Raw genomic sequence first — 25,778 nt, 5'->3', positions numbered from 1 at the left:
TACAGCTTCATCAAGCACAACAAAAAAGAAAATGTCGGCATCGCCCCCCGCAAATCAGATGGTCTTACCTACACAGACCCCATCCAAAAGGCTACTATCTTAAACAAGCAATCTGAATCTGTCTTTTCCCCTCCACAGCCCCTTAGTCTGAAGCATACATGTTCCAACGTCCTCCCATCCCCAGTCTCCAAGATGAATAAGATTCAGGTCACCACTGAAGGTGTGGAAAAACTGCTCCATGGCCTATCCCCACATAAAGTCTCAGGACCTGATGAATTATCCCCACGCATCCTAAAAGAACTCCATCATGAAATTGCTCCTGTACTTGCCCATATATACAGGTTATCTCTCGAATCTGGCCTAGTATACCAGTGATTGGAAAAAAGCCACCGTAGCCCCCGTATTCAAAAAAGGTCTCAAGTCTAAACCTAGTAACTATCGTCCAATTTCCCTAACTTGCATTGCTTCTAAACTCGTTGAACACATTGTTGTTTCCAATCTTATAACCTATTTTGACAAGCATAAGCTACTTAGCCAGTTCCAGCACGGCTTTAGATCAGGTCACAGTTGTGAGACTCAGCTCATTTATTTCACTCAAGAACTTTACAATAACACTGAACAGGGTCAACAAACAGATGTTATTGTTATGGACTTCTCCAAGGCGTTTGACAAGGTCGATCACATAAGACTAATTTATAAACTACAAAGCCTTGGTGTCAATCCACAAATTACCAAATGGGTCAAATCTTTCCTGTCCAACCGATCCCAGAAAGTCGCTATTGATGGTCATTTTTTTCCAGTGAACTTCATGTACTGTCTGGAGGTCCCCAGGGGTCTGTTCTTGGGCCATGTCTCTTCCTGGTATATATCAATGACTTACCAGACTCGGTCAAATGTAACGCAATAATGTTTGCAGATGACACCATAATATACCTTACCATCAACTCCATTTCAGATAGTATATCTCTGCAACAAGACCTCATTAGCTTAGAAACCTGGGAGAAGACATGGCCCATGGAGTTCAACCCGGACAAGTGTGAAGTCCTTAGAATCTGTAGAAAGAAAAATCCTGTGATCTACCCCTACAAACTTGACAACATAGAGTTAAAAACTTGTGAGGCAGCTAAATACCTAGGCATAACCATTTCTAAAGATCTAAACTGGTCCAAACACATTGACAATATCACTTCCAAAGCAACTTCCACTCTTCGCTTCATACAACGAAATGTCAAAACTGACAATAAAAAGGTCAAAATTGCTGCCTATAACACATATGTCCGCCCTCAACTTGAGTACTGTTCAAGTGTCTGGCATCCTTGGCAAAAACCCTCACTAGCAAAGTTGAAAATGTCCAAAGGTCAGCTGCTAGGTATGTCATGTACGACTACACCAGTAGTGTCACACAAATGCTGAAATCTTTAGAATGGAATACACTCCAATATAGAAGGTTACACAATTCATTAGTAATGTTTTATAAAGGACCCAGACAGTTGCAGTCGACCAATCTCATCTTATTCCAACTAGAAACCTAAATTACTTAATCCCCATGTCTCACACTCAGTACTTTTCTAACTCCTACTTCCAAAGGACCATCCAACTCTGGAACTCCTTACCAACTTATGTTAAATCTAGCCCCAGTCTCAGTATCTTTAGAGAGAGGTTGGCGGTGGTCAGTATGTAATTCTATTGCCTCTGTCCCATTTTAACTGTAGCATACTGTCTTTTTTAGCTTTTATTCTTTTAACATTGTAACAGATCCTTTCTTTAACAACTGTTTCTCTGACAGCGCCGCCCAGTGATAGTCGGAAATCGATGGTTGGGTGAAAGATGTAGATGTAGATGAAACTTTTGACACGGTTTGAACATATATTTTATAATACCCTTTAATTTTATTTTTATGTTTTGTATCCTTCTGGGATCCAGTGTATTTGAAAGACATTTCTTTGAAGTTTTTTCTTTATTTTCTACCTTGGCGAAAAGAGATATTGGTTGTAAACGATAGGTCATAGAAATAATATAGCGGTCTTTAACCTTCTTCCAAACTGTGTTCGAAAGTTTTGAGTACGAAATTCTTTCACGAACAAAACATGGGTTTCGACAAAAAGAAGAAAAAACAGAGAAATAAAAAGAACAGACAAACCAAAACACTCTTAGTTTTTGACGAAAAAGCTAGAAAGTATGATTATCAGAACTGAATTGCTAAATTTCTCATCCAGATTTCTAACTACTCTGAAACTTGATTTACCAAAGTTTGGCGTATCCGGATAAAGATTGTTTCGGATATATTCGAACTGTCTTCTCAGAACGTCATCTATTTATGAAGAAAAAAGTTATAGAGTTCCATGAAGGAATCACAGGGTTATCAAGTCAGTAAAGCAATTTCAGTATATACTGCTAGAATTTATCATTTTAATCTGTCAGTCCATAGAAAAACATGATTTTGTTGAAAGCTACCACCTTGGTACACATTTTAATTGCTAATTAATAGTAAAATTATGAAGAGCAAAAGTAATTTTTGTCATTTTGGAACATAGACTAATTACTTATATACAACTAATATAATTTTTACATATATTCCTTTCATACTACGTACCTGGCAAACTGTAATGAAAGAATCACAGCTGTTTTCATAACTTTTCAAACTTCCTTAGGCTATATTTTATTGTGTGCTTGAGTTTTATAAGTTTGTGAATGAAAATGAACGTTGTTCACACACAAATTACTCAAAGGAAGTTACGTTCTGTTTAAAGCTAATTTCAGACGTTTTTGCAATAAGTAAGGTAAGGTGATCTTTATGTGGTATTAGCTTTGTTCCTAATAAAATACAAGCTCAAGATATTATATTCTGTCGACTTAAAATACTCTAGCTGTGAAAGCTGACAGAACTTAAAAACATAATTCTTCAACTTGATGAACATTGTGTCTATTTTAGTATTATGCGTAAGATACGGGTTTTTTTGCCTGTTATATTTGTATTAAACAATTCACCCTGTCAGTTGTTTATTTTTATTTCTTGTACAGTCTTTGGAAGTTTAATTGTTTAATTACATATTATCAGCAGATGAACATTTCTTTTTTTCATGCTTTTATTAATTATGGTAATGATATATAACGTATGTTTTCCAGGGAATATTTGACTGGTTTTAGGAAGAGAAAAGATGAGAGAAGAAAGAAAGCACAAGAACAGGTGGAACGTATGATCAAGGAGGAAAGGAAAAAAATGAAACAGAAGGTTTCTGAGGATATTTTTCCAATTAACATTGACATTTTCTTCAAGTTACCTTTTCATCAATTTTTGTTGAAATGTGAAGTCATTTGAAAATGTAAAAAGTTTTCTCCATCTGTAAAAAAAGTAACTCAAAAAATTTCAGAGAATAATTTTACAACAAAATTATTTGAATAGCTTTGCAAGTTATAAAGATCTTTCACCTGATGATGCAAGAAATATTCCTTCTAATGTTCTATGAAACACTGCTCTCTTCTCAGGCTTAGTTAAATCCGCTAAAAAGGTCCAGAATAAGATTTATATTCTCCCCAATACATGCCAAATGTTGTTAAATACATAATTATGGTGATACCTTTAAGCTCGAATTTTCGAAGAAAAAGTAGAGCTATATCCGTCGCCCCGGCGTCGGCATCACCTTTGGTTAAAGTTTTTGATAAAGTCAAATATCTCTGTTACTATCAAAACTATTGACTTGAAACTTAAAATAGTTATTTACTATGAAAGTCTACACCAGGAGAAACAATCCCCATAACTCCTGATTTGAATTTTGACAGAATTATGCCTCTTTTTAACTCAGAGTCAAGCACTGAGAAAAGTTGAGCCACCTTTCTTAGAGACAGCTCTTGTTAATAATCATTGCATGTAAGTGTAATGAATTAAATCATTTTAAATGTGGATATACTAATGTCAAATTATTCAAATTATTCAAAACTGACCTGCCCCACAAAGGTCATTTACCTGTTTGTAAAGATATTCTATTTACAAAACTTAGAGGTATATGATGTTCCTTTTTGTGCATCAGTTAAATGGCTAATCCTATAATCACATGCAGTCTACCTTTAGCTAAATATATATCCATCTCCAATAAATATGTGAACAACCTTTGTCGCAAATCATTAAAATGTAAACAAACAGTGTTAAATTTACTGGTCGACAAAAACAAAAGTGAAAACTTTGTGCTTCATTAAAAATATTCTGATAATAGTTTGAGCGTAAATAACTGGGGATCGACCATATTTTTTTGTCTAGACTGACATCTGTATTTGATAAAAGAAGTACTTGATTTTCTAAAAAGACATTTTTACACACGTCAATTGTGGCTTTAACGGATTCCAGTGTGTTTGGATCACACAACACTCCGATAACTCAAGTGTTTTGCTCTTTCCCTTGTGACCCCAAACAGTCAATATATAAATGTATTCGCAAAATTGAAGTTGAAAAGTTTGTATGCAGCCTTATCATGTATGAAAAAAAACATTGTGTCAATTCTGATCTAATATTTAAATGAAATTCAAGAATTGAAACCTAGTACTGGTATAAATACCTATGTTACATTTTACAGATAAACACAAAAGCTGTGTTACTATTTTGACATTGATTTCGTTGCTTTAATTTTTTTGGTCTCAGACAAAACAAAATTTTTATAGCACATGACTTTCTGAATGAAATTATTGGGAATTTTATTTGTATTTTGAGTGTAAAGTTTATGGACGCAACCAAAACATCCACAAAAATCTCTCAAGAATATTAATGTTTGACCAGTAACTAAATGATAAAATAGAACATTTAGTCATATTTTTCATATTCAGATGATGAAGTAAGTTGCAATGTTTTTGTTTTTATGCCCCCGAAGGGAGGCATATAGTTTTTGAACCGTCTGTCGGTCTGTCGGTCTGTCTGCAATTTTCGTGTCCGGTCCATATCTTTGTCATCGATGGATGGATTTTCAAATAACTTGGCATGAATGTGTACCACAGTAAGACGACGTGCAGTGCGCAAGACCCAGGTCCGTAGCTCAAAGGTCAAGGTCACACTTAGACGTTAAAGGATAGTGCATTGATGGGCGTGTCCGGTCCATATCTTTGTCATCGATGGATGGATTTTCAAATAACTTGGCATGAATGTGTACCACAGTAAGACGACGTGCAATGCGCAAGACCCAGGTCCGTAGCTCAAAGGTCAAGGTCACACTTAGACGCTAAAGGATAGTGCATTGATGGGCGTGTCCGGTCCATATCTTTGTCATCGATGGATGGATTTTCAAATAACTTGGCATGAATGTGTACCACAGTAAGATGACGTGCAGTGCGCAAGACCCAGGTCCGTAGCTCAAAGGTCAAGGTCACACTTAGACGTTAAAGGATAGTGCATTGATGGGCGTGTCCGGTCCATATCTTTGTCATCGATGGATGGATTTTCAAATAACTTGGCATGAATGTGTACCACAATAAGACGACGTGTCACACACAAGACCCAGGTCCGTAGCTCAAAGGTCAAGGTCACACTTAGACGTTAAAGATAATTTTTCATGATAGTGCATTGATAGGCATGTCCGGTCCATATCTTTGTCATTCATGCATGGATTTTAAAATAACTATGCATGAATGTGTGACACAGTAAGACGATGTGTCGCGCGCAAGACCCAGGTCCGTAGGTCAAAGGTCCTAAACTCTAACATCGGCCATAACTATTCATTCAAAGTGCCATCGGGGGCATGTGTCATCCTACGGAGACAGCTCTTGTTTTTCTTCAGGCAAAGGAATTCCAGGAGCACACAGAGAGAAAACATCAGTCAGTGCCAACAGAATTAGAAGACATTGTAAAAAAACAAGTGACGGAGCTTCCAGAACATACCGTAACAATTACAGATATATCTGAAATAGACCTTGCCGGACATGGTGGTACACGGTTAGGCCTCAACAAGGTAATCATTAAGTAAGAAATGAATTGCATGTTTATTTAACAGAGAAATTTTTTTGCTGACATAAATAGTAAAATAATTGAATAGTGCAGATAACAATAGTGATACCATTGATCTTGGTCCTGGTTAAGTCATTAATTTGATTGAGTTGTTTTGTTCTAGTACACATAAGCTCAGTGGAGAAATTACTACACGAGGCAAGCATGAAGTCTTTAAAACACATGTTTATCATTTAGTTTTTAGCTCATTTGAACCTTTGGTTTAGGGTGAGCTTATTAGAATAGATGGATGGTCCAGCATCCATTGTCCACACTTTGACATAAACATCTTTTCTTCTAAAACTACTGCTCAGAATTACACCAAACTTAGTTTGCATCATCCTGGCAAGGTCTTTTCTCAATAATTGTATTCAAACATTTTCACTTAATCCATTTTAGGGTCCACTAGAACTGAATAAAGAAAAAACTTTAAACAACATCTATTCCAGAACCATTTGATGGATCTTCATCAGACTTGGTTTATGGTCCTCTCACAGTTTTATTCAAATGGAGGCTCTCTGACCCTTTCAGGGGTCACTAGAGCTAAAAATCTAAATACATCTATATGACATCTTTTCATGAACGGCTTGATGAATAGTTGTAGCATCATAAGGTCCTCTCTAACATTTGTTGTACCCCCCGACAACAAAGTTGTAAGGGGGGGTATACTGGTTTCAGGTTGTCTGTCTGTCTGTCTGTCCGTCTGTCCGTAGACGCAATCTTGAGCGCACCATCTCTCCTTAACCCCTTGACAGAATTTAATGAAACTTCAAACAAGTGATCAGTACCAACAGTAGTTGTGCATGGGGCATGTTAGGTTCTTTAGAAAAAAAATTTGCAGAGTTATGGGACTTTGTTTTTTTTTGTTACTATACTATATACATAGACACAATCTTGTGCGCACCATCTCTCCTCATCCCCTTGACACAATTTAATGAAACTTCACACAAGTGATCAGTACCAACAGTAGTTGTGCATGGGGCATGTTAGGTTCTTTTAGAAAAAAAATTTGCAGAGTTATGGGACTTTGTTTTTTTTTTTGTTACTATACTGTATATATAGACACAATCTTGTGTGCACCATCTCTCCTCATCCCCTTGACACAATTTAATGAAACTTCACACAAGTGATCAGTAACAACAGTAGTTGTGCATGGGGCATGTTAGGTTCTTTCAGAAAAAAAATTTGCAGAGTTATGGGACTTTGTTTTTTAGCTCGACTATTCATAGAATAGTAGAGCTATTGGACTCGCCCATGCGTCGGCGTCCGCGTCCCGATTTGGTTAAGTTTTTGTATGTAAGCTGGTATCTCAGCAACCACTTGTTGGAATGGATTGAAACTTCACACACTTATTCACTGTGATAAACTGACCTACATTGCACAGGTTCCATAACTCTATTTTGCTTTTTTACAAAATTATGCCCCTTTTTCGACTAAGAAATTTTTGGTTAAGGTTTTGTATGTAAGCTGGTATCTCAGTAACCACTTGTGGGAATGGATTGAAACTTCACACACTTATTTACTGTGATAAACTGACTTAGATTGCACAGGTTCCATAACTCTATTTTGCTTTTTTACAAAATTATGCCCCTTTTTCGACTTAGAACTTTTTGGTTAAGGTTTTGTATGTAAGCTGGTATCTCAGTACTCTCTGAATGGAATGGATTGAAACTTCACACACGTATTCACTATCATGATCTGACATGCACAAAGCAGGTCCCATAACTTTATTTTGCTTTTTTCAAAATTATGCCCCTTTTTCGACTTAGAAACTTTTGGTTAAGGTTTTGTATGTAAGCTGGTATCTCAGTAACCACTTGTGGGAATGGATTGAAACTTCACACACTTATTTACTGTGATAAACTGACTTACATTGCACAGGTTCCATAACTCTATTTTGCTTTTTAACAAAATTATGCCCCTTTTTCGACTTAGAATTTTTTGGTTAAGGTTTTGTATGTAAGCTGGTATCTCAGTACTCTCTAATTGGAATGGATTGAAACTTCACACACTTATTTACTGTCATGATCTGACATGCACAAAGCAGGTCCCATAACTTTATTTTGCTTTTTTACAAAATTATGCCCCTTTTTCAACATAGAAATTTTTGGTTAAGTTTTTGTATGTTAGCTGGTATCTCAGTATCCACTAATGGGAAAGGATTGAAATTTCACACGCTTGTTCACTGTCATGATATGACATGCAATGCAAAGGGTCAATAACTCAACTTCGCATTTTACAAAATTATGCCCCTTTTTCAACTTAGGAGTTTTTGGTTAAATTCCTATATGTAAGCTGGTATCTCAGTATCCACTAATGGGAATGGATTGAAACTTCACACACTTGTCCACTGTCATGAGCTGATAAGCACTATGTAGGTTCCATAACCCTATTTTGCTTTTTTACTAAATTATGTCCCTTTTTCGACTTCCTTATTCATTCAGTCGACAAGGCTGTTGAATAGTCGAGCGTTGCTGTCCTCCGACAGCTCTTGTTTGTTACTATACTATATACATAGACACAATCTTGTGTGCACCATCTCTCCTCATCCCCTTGACACAATTTAATGAAACTTCACACAAGTGATCAGTAACAACAGTAGTTGTGCATGGGGCATGTTATGTTCTTTCAGCAACAAAAATTGCAGAGTTGTGGGACTTTGTTTCTTGTTAACATACTATGTACATACAGTCTGCATATGCAATCTTGTGTGTGCCTAATCTACCAAACCCTTGCACACAATTTAATGAAACTTCACACAAGTGATCAGTACCAACAGTAGTTGTGCATGGTGCATGTTACATTCTTTTAGATAAATATTCTGCATTGTTATGGGACTTTGTTTTTTGTTACTATACTGTATACATACGGTCTATATACATACAGTCCACATAATTATGCAATCTTGTGTGCGTCAAATTGCAGTGTATTGTGTCAGTGCATGCGGGGGATACATTCATCACCTTTAGTGATAGCTCTAGTTTAAATGGGGCTACTCAGCCCTTTTTGGGACCGCTAGAGCTGAAAATAGAGAACCTTTAGAGAACAACTTCTCCTTGTGAATGGCTTGATGGATTTTCATCAAAATTGTCTGTAGAGTCATTAGGAGTTTCGCTGCAATTTTTTTCAGATTGGGTACAACGGCCCCTTTAAAGGGCTACTATATAGCTAGAAAAAGAAATATATTTAAATGTCTTCTTCTTGTGAACCACATGATGAATCTTCATGAAACTTGGTATGAAGCATCATTGTAATGTCCTCTTATAATTTTCTTTGAATCGGGGCCCCTGTAGCAAAAGATGGAAGTACCTTTAAACAACTTCTTCTCATGAACCGCTTCATGGATCTTCTTGAAACTTTATCTGTTGCATCATTTTTAGCTCGCCTATTTGAAGAATAAGTAGAGCTATCCTACTCACCACGGCGTCAGCGTCACACCTTGGTTAAGTTTTTCGTACTAGTCCACATTTTGACAAAGTCTTTTGAGATAAAGCTTTGAAACTTTCAACACTTGTGTACCATCACCATGTCCAGTTTTAGGCAAGAGTACATAACTCCATCAAAGATTTTGGCTGAGTTATGGCCCCTTTTAACTTATTAGTCTTGGTTAAGTTTTTCGTACCAGTTCACATTTTGTGTAAAGTATTTGACATATGGCTTTGAAACTTAATCACTTGTTTATTATAACAGTCTCTATCTGTAGGCAGGGGTACATAACTCAACTATTTTGGGTGAATAATGGCTGTTTTTGGACTTGGAAATTGGTACAATTTTTGTACAAGCCCATGTTTTGTCAAACTTTTTGACCTGTGGCTTTGAAAGTTTGAACACTTGTTTATCATCATGATTTCTATCTTTAGGCTAGAGTACATAACTCTGTCAAGCATTTTGGCCAAATTATTCACCTTTTTTATCCCCAGCCGATGAAATCGGGAGGGGGATATTGAAATGGCGTTGTCCGTCAGTGCGTCCGTGCGTCTGTCCGCGGCCTTATCTCAGTAACTAGCAGGTAGAATTTCATGAAACTTGAAATAAACATGAACCAACATACTGCAATGATGCCCATCAAGTTTTTTTTTTTGATTGGTCAATTTTCCTTAGAGTTATTGCCCTTGATTTAATGAAAAGTCCACGTCTGCAGCAATTTCTCAGTAACAGGCTGATAGAATTTCATGAAACTTGAAATAAATATGAACCAACATACTTCGATGATGTCTGTCTTTTTAGCTCACCTGTCACAAAGTGACAAGGTGAGCTTTTGTGATCGTGCGGTGTCCGTCGTCCGTCCGTCCGTCCGTCCGTAAACTTTTGCTTGTGACCACTCTAGAGGTCACATTTTTCATGGGATCTTTATGAAAGTTGGTCAGAATGTTTATCTTGATGATATCTAGGTCAAGTTTGAAACTGGGTCATGTGCCATCAAAAACTAGGTCAGTAGGTCTAAAAATAGAAAAACCTTGTGACCTCTCTAGAGGCCATATATTTCACAAGATCTTCATGAAAATTGGTCAGAATGTTTACCTTGATGATATCTAGGTCAAGTTCGAAACTGGGTCACGTGCGGTCAAAAACTAGGTCAGTAGGTCTAAAAATAGAAAAACCTTGTGACCTCTCTAAAGGCCATATATTTCACAAGATCTTCATGAAAATTGGTCAGAACGTTCACCTTGATGATATCTAGGTCAAGTTTGTAACTGGGTCACGTGCCTTCAAAAACTAGGTCAGTATTTCAAATAATAGAAAAACCTTGTGACCTCTCTAAAGGCTGTATTTTTCATGGGATCTGTATGAAAGTTGGTCTGAATGTTCATCTTGATGATATCTAGGTCAAGTTTGAAACTGGGTCACGTGCGATCAAAAACTAGGTCAGTAGGTCTAAAAATAGAAAAACCTTGTGACCTCTCTAGAGGCCATATATTTCATGAGACCTTCATGAAAATTGGTCAGAATGTTCACCTTGATGATATCTAGGTCAAGTTTGAAAGTGGGTCACGTGCCGTCAAAAACTAGGTCAGTAGGTCAAATAATAGAAAAACCTTGTGACCTCTCTAAAGGCCATATTTTTCATGGGATCTGTATGAAAATTGGTCTGAATGTTCATCATGATGATAAGTAGGTCAAGTTTGAAAGTGGGTCACGTGCCATCAAAAAGTAGGTCAGTAGGTCAAATAATGAAAAAATGTTGTGACCTCTCTAGAGGCCATATTTTTCATGGGATCTGTATGAAAGTTGGTCTGAATGTTTATCTTGATGATATCTAGGTCAAGTTTGAAACTGGGTCAACTGCGATCAAAAACTAGGTCAGTAGGTCTTGAAATAGAAAAACCTTGTGACCTCTCTAGAGGCCATACCCTTGAATGGATCTTCATGAAAATTGGTCAGAATGTTCACCTTGATGATATCTAGGTCAGGTTTGAAACTGGGTCACGTGCCTTAAAAAACTAGGTCAAATAATAGAAAAACCTTGTGACCTCTCTAGAGACCATATTTTTCAATGGATCTTCATGAAAATTGGTCAGAGTGTTCACCTTGATAATATCTAGGTCAAGTTCAAAACTGGGTCACATGAGCTCAAAAACTAGGTCACTATGTCAAATAATAGAAAAAACGACGTCATACTCAAAACTGGGTCATATGGGAAGAGGTGAGCGATTCAGGACCATCATGGTCCTCTTGTTTTTTTAATTGGTCAATTTTCCTTAAAGTTATTGCCCTTTAATTGTTAAAAAATCTACAGATTTTTACATAACAAACCAACCAATTGGTAGAATTTCATTAAACGTCTTTCATTCTTTTCTATGAACATTTATTATAAACATGTGAAGTTGTGTACCCACACCTGGTCACCACCTTGCCTTCGTCACACCCCCTCCCCCTCCCCCCAAAAAAGGTAATTTTTCATTCCTTTTTATTATTTTTTTCAACTCCCTCCCCCCCTCCGCCATTTTTTTTTTTCATTTTTAATTTTCATCAATATTTATAATCAACATATGATGTTTTGTACCCTCACCCAGTCACCCCCACTGCCCCCCCCCCCACACCCCCACCCAAAAGTAGCATTCATTTTCTGTTAAATTGATTTTGACTAATGAAATTATTTGCCTCTCAGTAACATCCTTAACTTTTTGCTGGATATACTGTTTTGCCATTTCTCACCACAAACCCTTTCAGCAGGGGATACCAATTCATCAAATTTGCTTGTTGGACTTGGAAATTGGTTCAGTTTTCATACAAATCCATGTTTTATCAAAACTATTTGACATGTGGCATTGAAACTTTGGACACATGCTTATCATCATGATTTTCATCTGTAGGCAAGAGTACATAATTCTGTCAAGTATTTTGGCCCTTTTTGGACTTGGAAATTGGTTCAGTTTTCATACAAGTCAATGTTTTGTCAAACTTTTTTGACATGTGGCTTTGAAACTTTTAACACTTGTTTATTGTCATGATTCCCATCTGTAAGCAAGAGTACATAACTCTGTCAACTGTTTTGGCTGAATTTTGGCCCTTTTTGGACTTGGAAATCAGTTAAGTTTTTTATACCAGTCCATATTTTGCCTAACCTGTTTGTCAAATGGCTTTGAAACTTTGACCACTTATTTACCATCATAGTCTACATACCTAGGACAAGGACTTTAGCTCAGTTATGTCCCTTTTTAGCTCGACTATTCAAAGAATAGTCTAGCTATTCTACTCACCCTGGCGTCGGCGTCACACCTTGGTTAAGTTTTTGCATGCAAGTGCATACAGCTATCATTTAAAGGCATATAGCTTTGAAACTTATTTATTCTTTTTCTAGGTCAATTACCAACCTCACTGGGTCAAGTTCCATAACTCTAACATGTATTTTGAGCAAATTATGCCCCTTTTTGGACTTAGAAAATTCTGGTTAAAGTTTTACATGCAAGTTACTATCTCCAAAACTAATGAATATATTGAATTGAAACTTCACATGTGTCTTCGGGGTTATAAAACTAGTTGATAGCACCAAGTCCCATAACTCTGACCTTCATTTTGGCCAAATTATGCCCCCTTTTGGACTTAGAAAATTCTGGTTAAGTTTTGCGTGCAAGTACATACAGCTATTACTAAAAGGCATATAGATTTGAAACTTATTTTTTCTTTTTCTAGATCAATTACCTACCTCACTGGGTCAAGTCCCATAACTCTGACATGTATTTTGGCCAAATTATGCCCCCTTTTGGACTTAGAAAATTCTGGTTAAAGTTTTGCATGCAAGTACATACAGCTATTACTAAAAAGCATATAGATTTGAAACTTATTTTTTCTTTTTCTAGATCAATTACCTACCTCACTGGGTCAAGTCCCATAACTCTGACATGTATTTTGGCCAAATTATGCCCCCTTTTGGACTTAGAAAATTCTGGTTAAAGTTTTACATGCAAGTTACTATCTCCAAAACTACTACAGGTATTGAATTGAAACTTCACATGTGTCTTCCGGGTTATAAAACTAGTTGATAGCACCAAGTCCCATAACTCTGACATGTATTTTGGGCAAATTATGCCCCCTTTTGGACTGAGAAAATCCTGGTTAAAGTTTTGCGTGCAAGTACATACAGCTATCATTTAAAGGCATATAGCTTTGAAACTTATTTATTCTTTTTCTAGGTCAATAACCAACCTCACTGGGTCAAGTTCCATTACTCTTAACATGTATTTTGAGCAAATTATGCCCCCTTTTGGACTTCGAAAATTCTGGTTAAAGTTTTACATGCAAGTTACTATCCCCAAAACTAATGCAGATATTGAATTGAAACTTAACATGTTTCTTCGGGGTTATAAAACTAGTTGATAGCATCAAGTCCCATAACTCTGATATGTATTTTGGTCAAATTATGTCCCCTTTCGAACTTAAAACTCTTTTGATATTTAACATTTTGGGTAATAATTTCCTGCTTCTGTGACAATATTTCGAATAGTCGAGCTTGGCTGTCTTATGGACAGCTCTTGTTTAACATAGAAATTAGTTTAGTTTCGCATACCATTTGATATTTTGTTTTTAAACTGTTTGGTATATGGCTTTGAAACTTTGAACACTTGCATACCATCATGATCACACATTGCCATATAGTGCAAGACTTATCCAAATCCACAAATGCAGGTACATTGTTTGTCTTATCTATTCTTCTTCTTTTGTCGGAAAATCTCTGGTAGTATTTTGACTCTATACTTCTATCAATGCTTCGAATAGTCAAGCGTGCTGTCAACAGACAGCTCTTGTATGGTCCTCTCCTTAATTCATTCAAATTGTGTTTCTTGGCTTCTTTAGTAGAACTAAAAATTCTTGCCTACCTAGCAGGGAAAGTATACAGTTGTCTCAGCATGCAACAGGGAGACATTCCTGTCTTGATCTTAAGAAAAACGTCAAAAATAGCGTGCACTTAGGTGACATCACATAGTACTAGCACTATTATGATGCCATAAACTATAAAAATAATGCCAGGAAATACCCAGATCTTTTTGTCACTGATCTATATTGAAGGTGATAGGCAAGGATAATGATCTAACATGTCTGCCTGTGTAAGAGTCTAAGACGGCTTTTTTCCAAACCCTCGGGGACAGCTAATGGACAAAAAACCTGGCTAACGCTCATTTTTCATTCCACATAGAAATACCCTTAAGGACTTCTTATGAATCGCTTGGTCTGTAGCATTATCTTAAGGTCAGCTTTAAAATCTGTTCAAATGGAGATGCTTGTTCCCTGTTAGGGGCAGCCAGATCTAAAAAAACAGAAATACCTGTAAAGGACTTCTTCGCATGAACAGCTGGATAGATCTTCATCAAACTTGGTCTGTAACGTTGTTCTCTTGGCCTGTTTTGGGGGCAGCAAGATTTAAACTTCTTTATAAGCTTCTAAATGACTTCTTCTCATGAAGAGCTTGATAGATCTTCATCAAACTTGGTCTGTAACGTCAGTCTCCAAGTTTTTGTTCACTTGGCCTGTTTTGGGGGCAGCAAGATTTAAACTTTTTATAAGCTTTTAAATGACTTCTTCTCATGAACAGCTTGATGGATCTTCATCAAACATTAACTGTAGATTTATTTTGAGGTCCTCCCCCAAAATCAATTCAAGTGCTTTTATGGCCCGCTAGAGCTAAAAACAGAAATACCATTAAACTAATTCTTCTAACCTGCATCATGGACTTACATCAAAGTTATTTAAATTTTATTCAAATGGAGACATTCTGTCCCTTTTAGGGGCTGTTATAGCTAAAAAAAGAAATACCTATATGTCCTCTTCCCATGGTCAGTTTCATGGATCTTCGTCAAACTTGATTTGTAGTTCTATTCCAGTTTGATCAAATAGGGGAGCTTGAGCTAAAAATAGAAATATCTCAAAACAACTTCTCCGCATAAACTGCTTGGTGGATCTTCATGAAACTTGGTCTGTAGCATCATTGTTAGATCCTCTCCTAATTCTTTTCCAAAGGGGATGCTTGGCTGCTTTAAGGGGTCATAAGAGCTAAAAATAGAAATATACCTTTACTTGATGTTTTCTCATTAACTGCATGATGGAACTTCATGTAACTTGGTCTGTAGCGTCGTAGTAAGCCTTGTAAGGTTCTCTCCCAAATTTGTTTAAATGGTGGCACTTGGACCCCTTTAGGGACCACTAGCTTGAGTGTTTACCATTCTTGATTCAGTGTGTCATTCATATATATTCAAAGTCAAACAATCAAGGTCAGGTAAGTGAGTGACTTAGGGCCACCCTAGCCCTCTTGTTGTTAGATTTGTAGATCTTACCACTCAGTATAAAAGATAAATTTTATTTAGATGGAGGAAAGTGAAAATGAAGACGAAACTAAAGGAGAGTCGAACAGTGATGCAAGTGATGGAGAAACCAGTATGCCAGAAACCAGTACACCAGAAACCAGCATTCTGAAACATAAGAGAGATTTGAAGTAGGTTTACTTACCTAGCTTTTAGCTTGACTTTTCAAAGAATACTTAGAGGTATTCTACTCACCCGGGCATTTGTGTCAGTGGTGGTTTCAGCGTCACACCTTAGTTAAAGTTTTGCATGCAAGTACATTACTCAGTAACCATTGCAAATATTGGATTGAAACTTTACACAAGGCTTCTTAGTCAGCATACATATTGAAATAACTAAGTTAGATAACCCTTAGCTGATTTTAATCCAATTTAATGAGTGTTTTAGACAAAGAAAAATCGTTTAAAGGTTTGTGTGCAACTAACTATCTCAGTAACACCTATGTATGTTAGACTGAAATTTCACGTAATGCTTTCCAGTCATCAGACCTAATGACATAACAAGTTAGTTAACTCCTGGTTGAATTTCTTTCAAATTATGGCCCTTTACACTTCCATTTTTTAAAAACAGAACATATTATGTGATGGCAGCTATACATCTGTCCATCAGTCTGTCCATACATCATAATTTGTGTCCGCAGCATACCTTTATAACTATTTGAGTTATTGACCTTAAACTTGGGATGTAGGTAGGTAGTAATGAGATGATATGCAGAGTGCATGAACTAAGAAGGTAGGTAAAAGGTCAAGGTGACAGCAAGGTCAAATCTGTCCGTCATATTTAGTGTCCGGAGCATAACTTACTAACCATTCAAGGTATTGACTTCAAACTTGGAATGTAGGTAGGTGATGTGCAGATGGCTATGAACCATGGTGGTAGGTCAAAGGTCAAGGTGACAGCAAGGCCAAATCTGCCCGTCACATTTCATGCTTAGAGCATAACTTAAAAACTATTAAAGGTATTGACTTGAAACTTGAAATATAGGCAGGTGATAATGAGATGATATGCAGACTGGCCAATTTTTTTTAGCTCACCTGTCACATAGTGACAGGGTGAGCTTTTGTGATCGCCCTTTGTCTGTCTGTCCACAATTTCTTGTTAACACGATAGAGACAACATTTTGCAAGCAATTTTAATCAAACTTGCACAAAACTTGTATCAGCATAATATCTCAGTTCCTTTCGAAAACTGGCCAGATCCCAACTTATATTGGCATAATATCCCGGTTCCTTTCGAAAACTGGCCAGATCCCATCATGGGTTCCAGAGTTATGGTCCCTTAAAGGGCCAAAATTTGCCATTTTTGGCTTGTGAGCATGATAGAGACCACATTTTGCAGTCAACTTTAATCAAACTTGCACACAACTTGTATTGGCATAATATCTCGGTTCCTTTCAAAAACTGGCCAGATCCCTTTCATGGGTTGCCGAGTTATGGCCCCTTAAAGGGCCAAAATTTGCTATTTTTGGCTTGTGAACATGATAGAGACAACATTTTGCACACAGCTAGTATTGGCATAATATTTCGGTTCCTTTCGAAAACTGGCCAGATCCCGTCATGGGTTCCAGAGTTATGGCCCCTTAAAGGGCCAAAATTTGCTATTTTGGCTTTTGCAGCCATATAGAGACTTCATTTATTGTTTGATTTGATACAAACTTGCTAAATATCTTCAACAACAATAAATCTTGGATTCCACGATGAATCTGTCAGATCCAATCTTAGGTTCTGGAGTTACGGCCCCTGATTTACCCCTGAAAGAGCCAAAATTCCATAATTTTTACCTTTGTGAACACGATAGAAGTGAATTTTATATTTGATTTTAACCGCATTTACACACAACTTAAGTCACAATAAGATCTTGGTTCCTTTCGAAAACCGGCTAGATTCCATCATGGGTTTTAGAAATTTTCTGTTTTGGCTGTTTCAGCCATATAGAGGTTTCATTTATGCTTTGATTTGATACAAACTTGCACAGAATGATCTCTATGCCTGGATGGAAACTGGGTCATGTTTGGTCAAAAATAGGTCATCAGGTCAAATCAAAGGAAAAGCTTGTTAACACTCTTTAGGCCACATTTATGGCCCTATCTTCGTGAAACTTGGTCAGAATGTTTATCTTGATGATTCCTAGGCCAGTAAGTTTGAAACTGGGTCATATGGGGTCAAAAACAAGGTCACCCAGTCAAATCAAAGGAAATGCTTGTTAATGCTGCATTTACACTTGGCCACGATGTCCACGATTTAAAGAAAAGCTCGTAACTCCACGATTTATTGCACGAATTTTGTATTACTACGCTTTCCTACGCTTTCTTACGCTCTCAGTACGTTTTGTTACTACCTGCAGCGTTTTATTGCGAAACCATCATGATTCTGGCCGAGATCTGCCACGATTTTCATCACGTTCTCTGAAGTTCTCTTACGATATCCACGAATTGCTATCACGTTTTGTCACGTTCTGTTTAGATCCCTCACGTTATCACGTTTTGTTAAGCTCTCCTCAGATTTATGGCCACGAATTGATCAAGACTGTCACGTTTGCAGCACGATTGAAGTATAAATAGGAGGCATGGGTCATCCTCTCATTCTCTGCAGAGATTCCAAAGAGGAACGAGCTATGCATCAAAGAGCTGAACAGTGTTTGCAATTTTCGTGTATGCCTATAACAGTTACTCGTCGGCAGCAGCAACAAGGGACGGAACAGGGCAGGATAGAAGGGAGAGGAAGGAGAAGAAGAAATAGAAAGCCTAAGACCTACCAGGTGAGGCCATAGTTAAGCGGAAACGGAAGGCACCAACTGGGACAATACCCTCAACTTTTCAACACAGAACTAAGACGTGAAGATGTTGGCTCCAACGTCAACTATGTAAGGATGCCTCAAGATTTAGTGGAACTTAGAATCATGTTTCCAAGTTCACCAAGATCCCCATACGATGGAGCTTCAAGATCGGATGGGCTACGTTAAGGTCTGTTAAGCTGCAATACGTTCTACAACGATTTCCACGGTCTGTCACGCTCTCTTAAGATCTAAGATAAATCGGGATAATCATGGCAAAATATTTGACTGTCAAAAATTTTGTCATGATCTAAGATCATCACGATTCCATCAAGTTCCCTCAAGATCACCACGATTCGATCCCACGAGCCCCCACGCTCACCACGCTTCTCTCAAATCGTGGACATCGTGGCTAAGTGTAAATGCAGCATAACACTCTTGTTCATTTGATGTGCATGAAACTTGGTCAGAATGTTTGTCTACATGAAATATCGTATGAATTTTTATCCCTCAATAGGGCCCTCATGCCTCCCACCAAAAAAAAAAAAATCTTTAAATTTGGCCTTTTCTTTAAATTTGGCTTCCATCCTCCTCTGATATAACCCTTTGAGCGTATATTGCCCCGCTTGGCAGAGCTCTTGTTTACTTAGAAATTGCGTTCAAGTTGTTTTGATTGCCCCGATAAGCTTTAAATATGTTTTATGTTGTAATGAAAAAAACCTAGTTACATAATTTTTGCCAAGTTTTGACTCTGTATCCGCATACAAGCTATCTTATGTAAAGCTCTTATTGTGTTTGAAATAATTAGCTAAGCCATCTGAAAATTTGTTGGACAATGTATTTAAGTTCTTATTAAAAGGGTGAACATAAACTAATTTTTTCATGCCATACAGGATTATCCTGTGTTTTGCTGGTGCTGGAAAAACTCATGTGGTGTAAGATGACTCGCATGTTATAATTAATGATCTTGTAGTTGTTCAATATTTAGTTTAGTTTAAGATAGCTGAGCTGAATTAATATTGTTCTATTCTGTTTCTGCATTCAGAAGCACTTGAAAAGAATTTGTTGGAAGCCTTATAAGTAGTGTTTATGTCGCAAATTGGCCTTCTGTTGCAATACACTCAGAAAAATATGTACATTATTTCGTTTTCTATAAAACATTTTATTTGATGAATATTTATGAAGGTAGGAATAACCATATTACCTGTCCTTGTATTTTACAGGAAAATAAAGGAGAAGATATTTAAAACTTCGAAACACCTGAAAAAGAAATCAAATCAGAAGAAACATAGAAGAACTCTTTCCAAGAAAACAAAACACAAATTAAAATGTCAAAACCTGTGTAACTAGTATATTGCGATAGACGCATTTAATTGTGAAGTTTAAATGGATTATGATAGGGGAATGATTTCTCAAGATATTTGCAGAAAAAAATACCAGCAACTCATGGTATCATAGATGGCTTGCAGACAGAAGTTATGAAGGATCTGGGTTCCTTAAAGGAGTTGTATTTAAAGGCAGTGTGATGCTGGAGCAAATCAGTATCAGTATGAAACCTCGAGGACATTACTCCATCTTGTACTTACCTGTCAAGTTAATGTATATTATCAACATGTACTGATAAACACAACATACAGAACCATTTAGTTAGATCTGCACGATACATTTGTATATAGAATAGAAAAAGTAATTAATGAGTAGTTAGTTACGTGTCTGAGCTACTTCTAAGAAAGAAACAGTGGTTGTGTAGTCATTGGTGTGTTTTGCATTATATCAGAATTATGGCCCTTAGTGTACTTAGAAATATCATTACGGTACATAAGGAGATCCAAGAACCAAAACTCTTGCATTTGTCAGAATTATGGCCCTGTTTATCTTAAATATATCTTGCTTTTTTTAATATATACTTTTCTTCAATCCTGTTGCTTTGAAACTTTGTACTTTTTATGCCCCCAGCATCTACCGATGCGGGAGGCATACAGTGATTGTCCAGTCCGTTCGTCCGTGCGAGGCTAACCAAATGGGAACGTTTGGTCTAGCATCAATACCCCTTACTAGAATAACTTGATACTAATGCAGCTGTAACCTGTGACCATTCCTCATCTTCAGACATCACCTGACCTCAGCTTGACCTTGACCTCATTTTGGACTTAGGTTGCTTTATATGGGCCATCTCTTGGTTAACCAAATGGGACCGTTTCGTCTAGCATCAATACCCCTTACTAGAATGACTTGATACTAATGCAGATGTAACCTGTGACCATTCCTCATCTTCAGACATCACCTGACCTCAGTTTGACCTTCACCTTGACCTCATTTTGGACTTTGGTTGCTTTATATGGGCCATCTCTTGGTTAACCAAATGGGACCATTTCGTCTAGCATCAATACCCCTTACTAGAATGACTTGATACTGATGCAGATGTAACCTGTGACCATTCCTCCTCTTCAGACATCACCTGACCTCAGTTTGACCTTGACCTCGTTTCGGACTTAGGTGCAAAATCTATCGACAAGGATGCCACTGGGGGCATCAAGCATTTATTGAACGCAGCTCCTTGTTTATCTTCAGACAGTGAGTAAGAAGGTCAAGAACCATAATTTTTTCTTGCATGTTGTCTTATGTCAAGCAGTTACAGACAGTAAGCGGTGATTGATTTGTTACTGTTGCCAGATATGTACCTGAAAATTGAAAAAAGTACAGGGAACTTACTGGGAATGAGGTAAGTGTATACCTGGGAATAAGGTAATGTCTGTGCGTTCTGATTGGTCAGTCATGTAAACAAGAAGGGATTATTTTTTCAAAATTGGTATTTTTTCACTGCATTTACAGTATTTTATTATACATTTTGACAAAATTTGCTACATTTTATGTGTATTGAAAAAAAGTTTTATCCAACGAATTTCTCCCGCCATGTCAACGATGTAAACGGGGTCATCTCATTCACACGAAAATTACTTAAATAAAGTATCACCATATGTTTTTCGTCCGATATTTTGGTAGAACTAAAAACTTGTAATTAGCTATACATGTTTCGATGTATGGAAGGCCGTACACGCCATAATGTTACAATATAAGTCTATGGCAAAACAATTGGTGGTCTCTAACCTATAGGATTATCATGAAACTTGGGTCAGATAATCACCTCATCAAAACGATGTACATATCTCATGAGTCAGTTATGTCCGCTCAAGGTCAAGGTCACAACTCTAGGTCAAAGGTTTGAGCCTTCGATTTTGTGTCTGCTCTGTATCTCCTAAACCCCTGGAAGGATTTTCATGAAACTTGGGTCAAATGATCACCTCATCAAGATGATGTGCAGAACTCATAAGTCAGCCATGCTGGCTCAAGGTGAAGGTCACAACTCTAGGTCAAAGGTTTGAGCCTTCCATTTTATGTCTGCTCTGTATCTCGTAAACCCCTTGAAGGATTTTCATAAAACTTGGGTCAAACCATGACCTCATCAAGACAATGTGCAGAACTCATGAGTCAGCCATGTTGGCTAAAGGTCAAGGTCACAACACAAGGTCAAAGGTATGAGCTTTCCATTTTGTGCCTCCTAAACCCGTTGAGACTTGGCTGTAACATTCCCCTTATCAAGAGGATGTGCAGAACTCAAAATTCACCCATGCCAGGTCAAGGTCACAACTTAAATGTTTGAGCCTTCAATTTCCTGTCCCCTCCTTTTCTGCTAAACCTCTTAAAGGATTTTCTTGGAACTTTGGTCAAGTGTTCACCTTATTCAGATGTTTCGCAAAACCCATGAGTCAGCCATGCAGGCTCAAGGTTAAGGTCAAAACTTAAAGTATTGATGTCATCATACATGTACTATAAAACATACTTAAGAATGTCAATGCTTCCACCCAATACCATCGATCCTTCCACTACCCGTAACAGCAGCGGGGATATAACTGTCTTTCAGACTGCCTTGTTTAATTTTTTATAGAACATTTTTCTAAATTTCTACTTTCTTGCTGTTACTATCTCGGGGAAATTTCTCTTACCTAGAGAAAGTGCATAATTATATGAAATTTGAAAAGCCTCCGGAGTTATCTCCAGTGAACAAAATATAGGGTCTGAATATAGACTAGATATAGAGCTTTACAAGTTCAAAAACTGACAAGTATTTTTGGTTTTTAAAACTACTAGATTTTAGAATTTTTAGAGGTGAAAAGGGAGAAAGTACTCTGTGATCTATATTAATGACATCTACGATATGTGCACTCTCAAACAGGAGTTATTCTTTCCTACCTAGTGAGGAAACAGAAGGAAATCCTGGTAGTAGATCACCTTATCTTTTCCGTAAGGAAAAGGCAAGCTACAGGCCAGCGCTGTGACATCATAATTTTGATGTAATAAACTGCATGGCATGATTTTATAATTTACAATATCTACAAAATTTCATAATTGTAGGCAAGAAAAATGACCTCACAATTGCCTGCCTGCATCAGACAGGTGGGGAAAACCTTGTCCTTAACATGTAGGCAAATAAAATCCTTTTAAACTTTTTTCAGAGCAACAACCTTATTTTTCTGTCTTCATAGTAATTTTGATCCACAATGATTTTACATTGGTTTTAATAAATTTGTTTTACATTGGTTTCCTTTGCTTAGTACTCAAATTTAACTCATAACCTAAGGAACTGGAGATGAGGTTGAGGAGTGGGGATGCAGATGTAATAGTTGTTGCCTTATATGGACAACCATCATAAAATGCTTGTCCAAATATGTTGTTTTTATTGGAGTTGGATCAAATGTACAGAAATGTATCACAATGAAATGAACTTTTTGTAAAGGACTATCAGTATCACATCCGCATAAGAGTTACGGCCCTTTTAAATTTTACAGCATGCTGTAGATTTTGCAATGCTAATGAATGGCTTTTCCATAAAATTCCTCTTTAGTTCCTAGAGATCTGGCCCTAGTGAATTTGTATATATTATAAGGATAAACTGTGCCCTGTTTAGAAGTAAAGGCCCTTGTACTTTTTACAGAATGCTAGTTTAGTGTGGATAACTCCTCTCTTCAGTTTAGTTTTCAGAAATACTGGTGGATGGCAGTGAGAAGTGTCATGGCATGAACAGAAAAACTTAAGTCTTATTATTGATTTATCCCCATGCTGTAGTTCATTTTTTCATAAATATTGCGTCAAATTTCAGAAAACTTGATATATGTTTATAGATGTAAACAACAGGAAATACAACAAGAGGACCATGATGGTCCTGAATCGCTCACCTCTTCCCACATGACCCAGTTTTGAGTACGATGTCCTTTTTAGCTCACCTGTCACAAAGTGACAAGGTGAGCTTTTGTGATCGCGCGGCGTCCGTCGTCCGTCTGTGCGTGCGTGCGTCCGTGTGTCCGTAAACTTTTGCTTGTGACCACTCTAGAGGTCACATTTTTCATGGGATCTTTATGAAAGTTGGTCAGAATGTTCACCTTGATGATATCTAGGTCAAGTTCGAAACTGGGTCACATGCCATCAAAAACTAGGTCAGTAGGTCTAAAAATAGAAAAACCTTGTGACCTCTCTAGAGGCCATATATTTCACAAGATCTTCATGAAAATTGGTCAGAATGTTCACCTTGATGATATCTAGGTCAAGTTCGAAACTGGGTCACGTGGGGTCAAAAACTAGGTCAGTAGGTCTAAAAATAGAAAAACCTTGTGACCTCTCTAGAGGCCATATTTTTCATGAGATCTTCATGAATATTGGTCAGAATGTTCACCTTGATGAAATCTAGGTCAAGTTCGAAACTGGGTCACGTGCGGTCAAAAACTAGGTCATTAGGTCTAAAAATAGAAAAACCCTGTGACCTCTCTAGAGGCCATATTTCTCAATGGATCTTCATGAAAATTGGTCAGAATGTTCAGCTTGATGATATCTAGGTCAAGTTCAAAACTGGGTCACGTGCAGTCAAAAACTAGGTCAGTAGGTCTAAAAATCGAAAATCCTTGTGACCTCTCTAGAGGCCATATTTCTCAATGGATCTTCATGAAAATTGGTCAGAATGTTCAGCTTGATGATATCTAGGTCAAGTTCGAAACTGGGTCATGTGCGGTCAAAAACTAGGTCAGTAGGTCTAAAAATAGAAAACCTTGTGACCTCTCTAGAGGCCATATTTTTCAATGGATCTTCAGGAAAATTGGTCAGAATGTTTACCTTGATGATATCTAGATCAGGTTCGAAATTGGGTCACATTGGGTTAAGAACTAGGTCAGTAGATCTAAAAATAGAAAAACCTTGTGACCTCTCTAGAGGCCATATTTTTCATGAGATCTTCATGAATATTGGTCAGAATGTTCACCTTGATGATATCTAGGTCAGGTTCGAAACTGGGTCACGTGGGGTCAAAAACTAGGTCAGTAGGTCTGAAAATAGAAAAACCTTGTGACCTCTCTAGAGGCCATATTTCTCAATGGATCTTCATGAAAACTGGTGAGAATGTTCAGCTTGATGATATCTAGGTCAGGTTTGTAACTGGGTCATGTGCGGTCAAAAACTAGGTCAGTAGGTCGAAAAATAGAAAAACCTTGTGACCTCTCTAGAGGTCATATTTTTCACGAGATCTTCATGAAAATTGGTCAGAATGTTCACCTTGATGATATCTAGGTCAAATTTAAAAGTGGGTCACGTGCCTCCAAAAACTAGGTCATTAGGTCAAATAATAGAAAAACCTTGTAACCTCTCTAGAGGCCATATTTTGCAATGGATCTTCATGAAAATTGGTCAGAATTTTTTATCTTGATGATATCTAGGTCACTTGTGCTCAAAAACTAGGTCACTATGTCAAATAATAGAAATAACGACGTCATACTCAGTTCAACACTGGGTCATGTGGGGATAGGTGAGCGATTCAGGACCATCATGGTCCTCTAGTTTCTATTATTTGACATAGTGACCTAGTTTTTGAGCTCATGTGACCCAGTTTTGAACTTGACCTAGATATTATCAAGATAAAAATTCTGACCAATATAATATTCTGAAAATATGGTCTCTAGAGAGGTCACAAGGTTTTTCTATTATTTGACCTATTGACCTAGTTTTCGAAGGTACGTGACCCTGTTTTGAACTTTACCTAGATATCATCAAGGTGAACATTCTCACTAATTTTCATGAAGATCTCATGAAAAATATGGCCTCTAGAGAGGTCACAAGGTTTTTCTATTTTTTTACCTACTGCCCTAGTTTTTGACCGCACGTGACCCAGTTTTGAAACCGACCTAGATATCATCAAGGTGAAC

General features: G+C 37.2%; 1 protein-coding gene across 1 annotated transcript; it reads left to right on the top strand.

Moving 5' to 3' along the window:
* The first annotated feature begins 2,037 nt into the window (after positions 1-2,037).
* Positions 2,038-23,135, top strand: LOC123564442 (nucleolar protein 12-like). The gene is made up of 5 exons (XM_045358043.2): positions 2,038-2,176; positions 3,127-3,232; positions 5,760-5,930; positions 15,766-15,893; positions 19,758-23,135. The coding sequence occupies exons 1-5, from the start codon at positions 2,088-2,090 to the stop codon at positions 19,882-19,884; spliced, it is 621 nt and encodes a 206-aa protein (XP_045213978.2). The 5' UTR covers positions 2,038-2,087; the 3' UTR covers positions 19,885-23,135.
* The last annotated feature ends 2,643 nt before the right edge of the window (positions 23,136-25,778 follow it).

Source organism: Mercenaria mercenaria, chromosome 2 (assembly GCF_021730395.1).
Source record: "Mercenaria mercenaria strain notata chromosome 2, MADL_Memer_1, whole genome shotgun sequence".
Classification (NCBI taxonomy): Eukaryota; Metazoa; Mollusca; class Bivalvia; order Venerida; family Veneridae; genus Mercenaria; species Mercenaria mercenaria.
Note: the sequence above shows the minus strand (reverse complement) of the source record. Positions and strands in the feature narration are given on the sequence as shown.

Coding starts and splice junctions, on each gene's coding strand:
- LOC123564442 (XM_045358043.2), top strand. CDS start 2,088: ATGGGTTTCGACAAAAAGAAGAAAAAACAGAGAAATAAAAAGAACAGA. Junction 3,233..5,759: donor GGAAAAAAATGAAACAGAAG/GTTTCTGAGGAT, acceptor GTTTTTCTTCAG/GCAAAGGAATTCCAGGAGCA. Junction 15,894..19,757: donor AAACATAAGAGAGATTTGAA/GTAGGTTTACTT, acceptor TGTATTTTACAG/GAAAATAAAGGAGAAGATAT.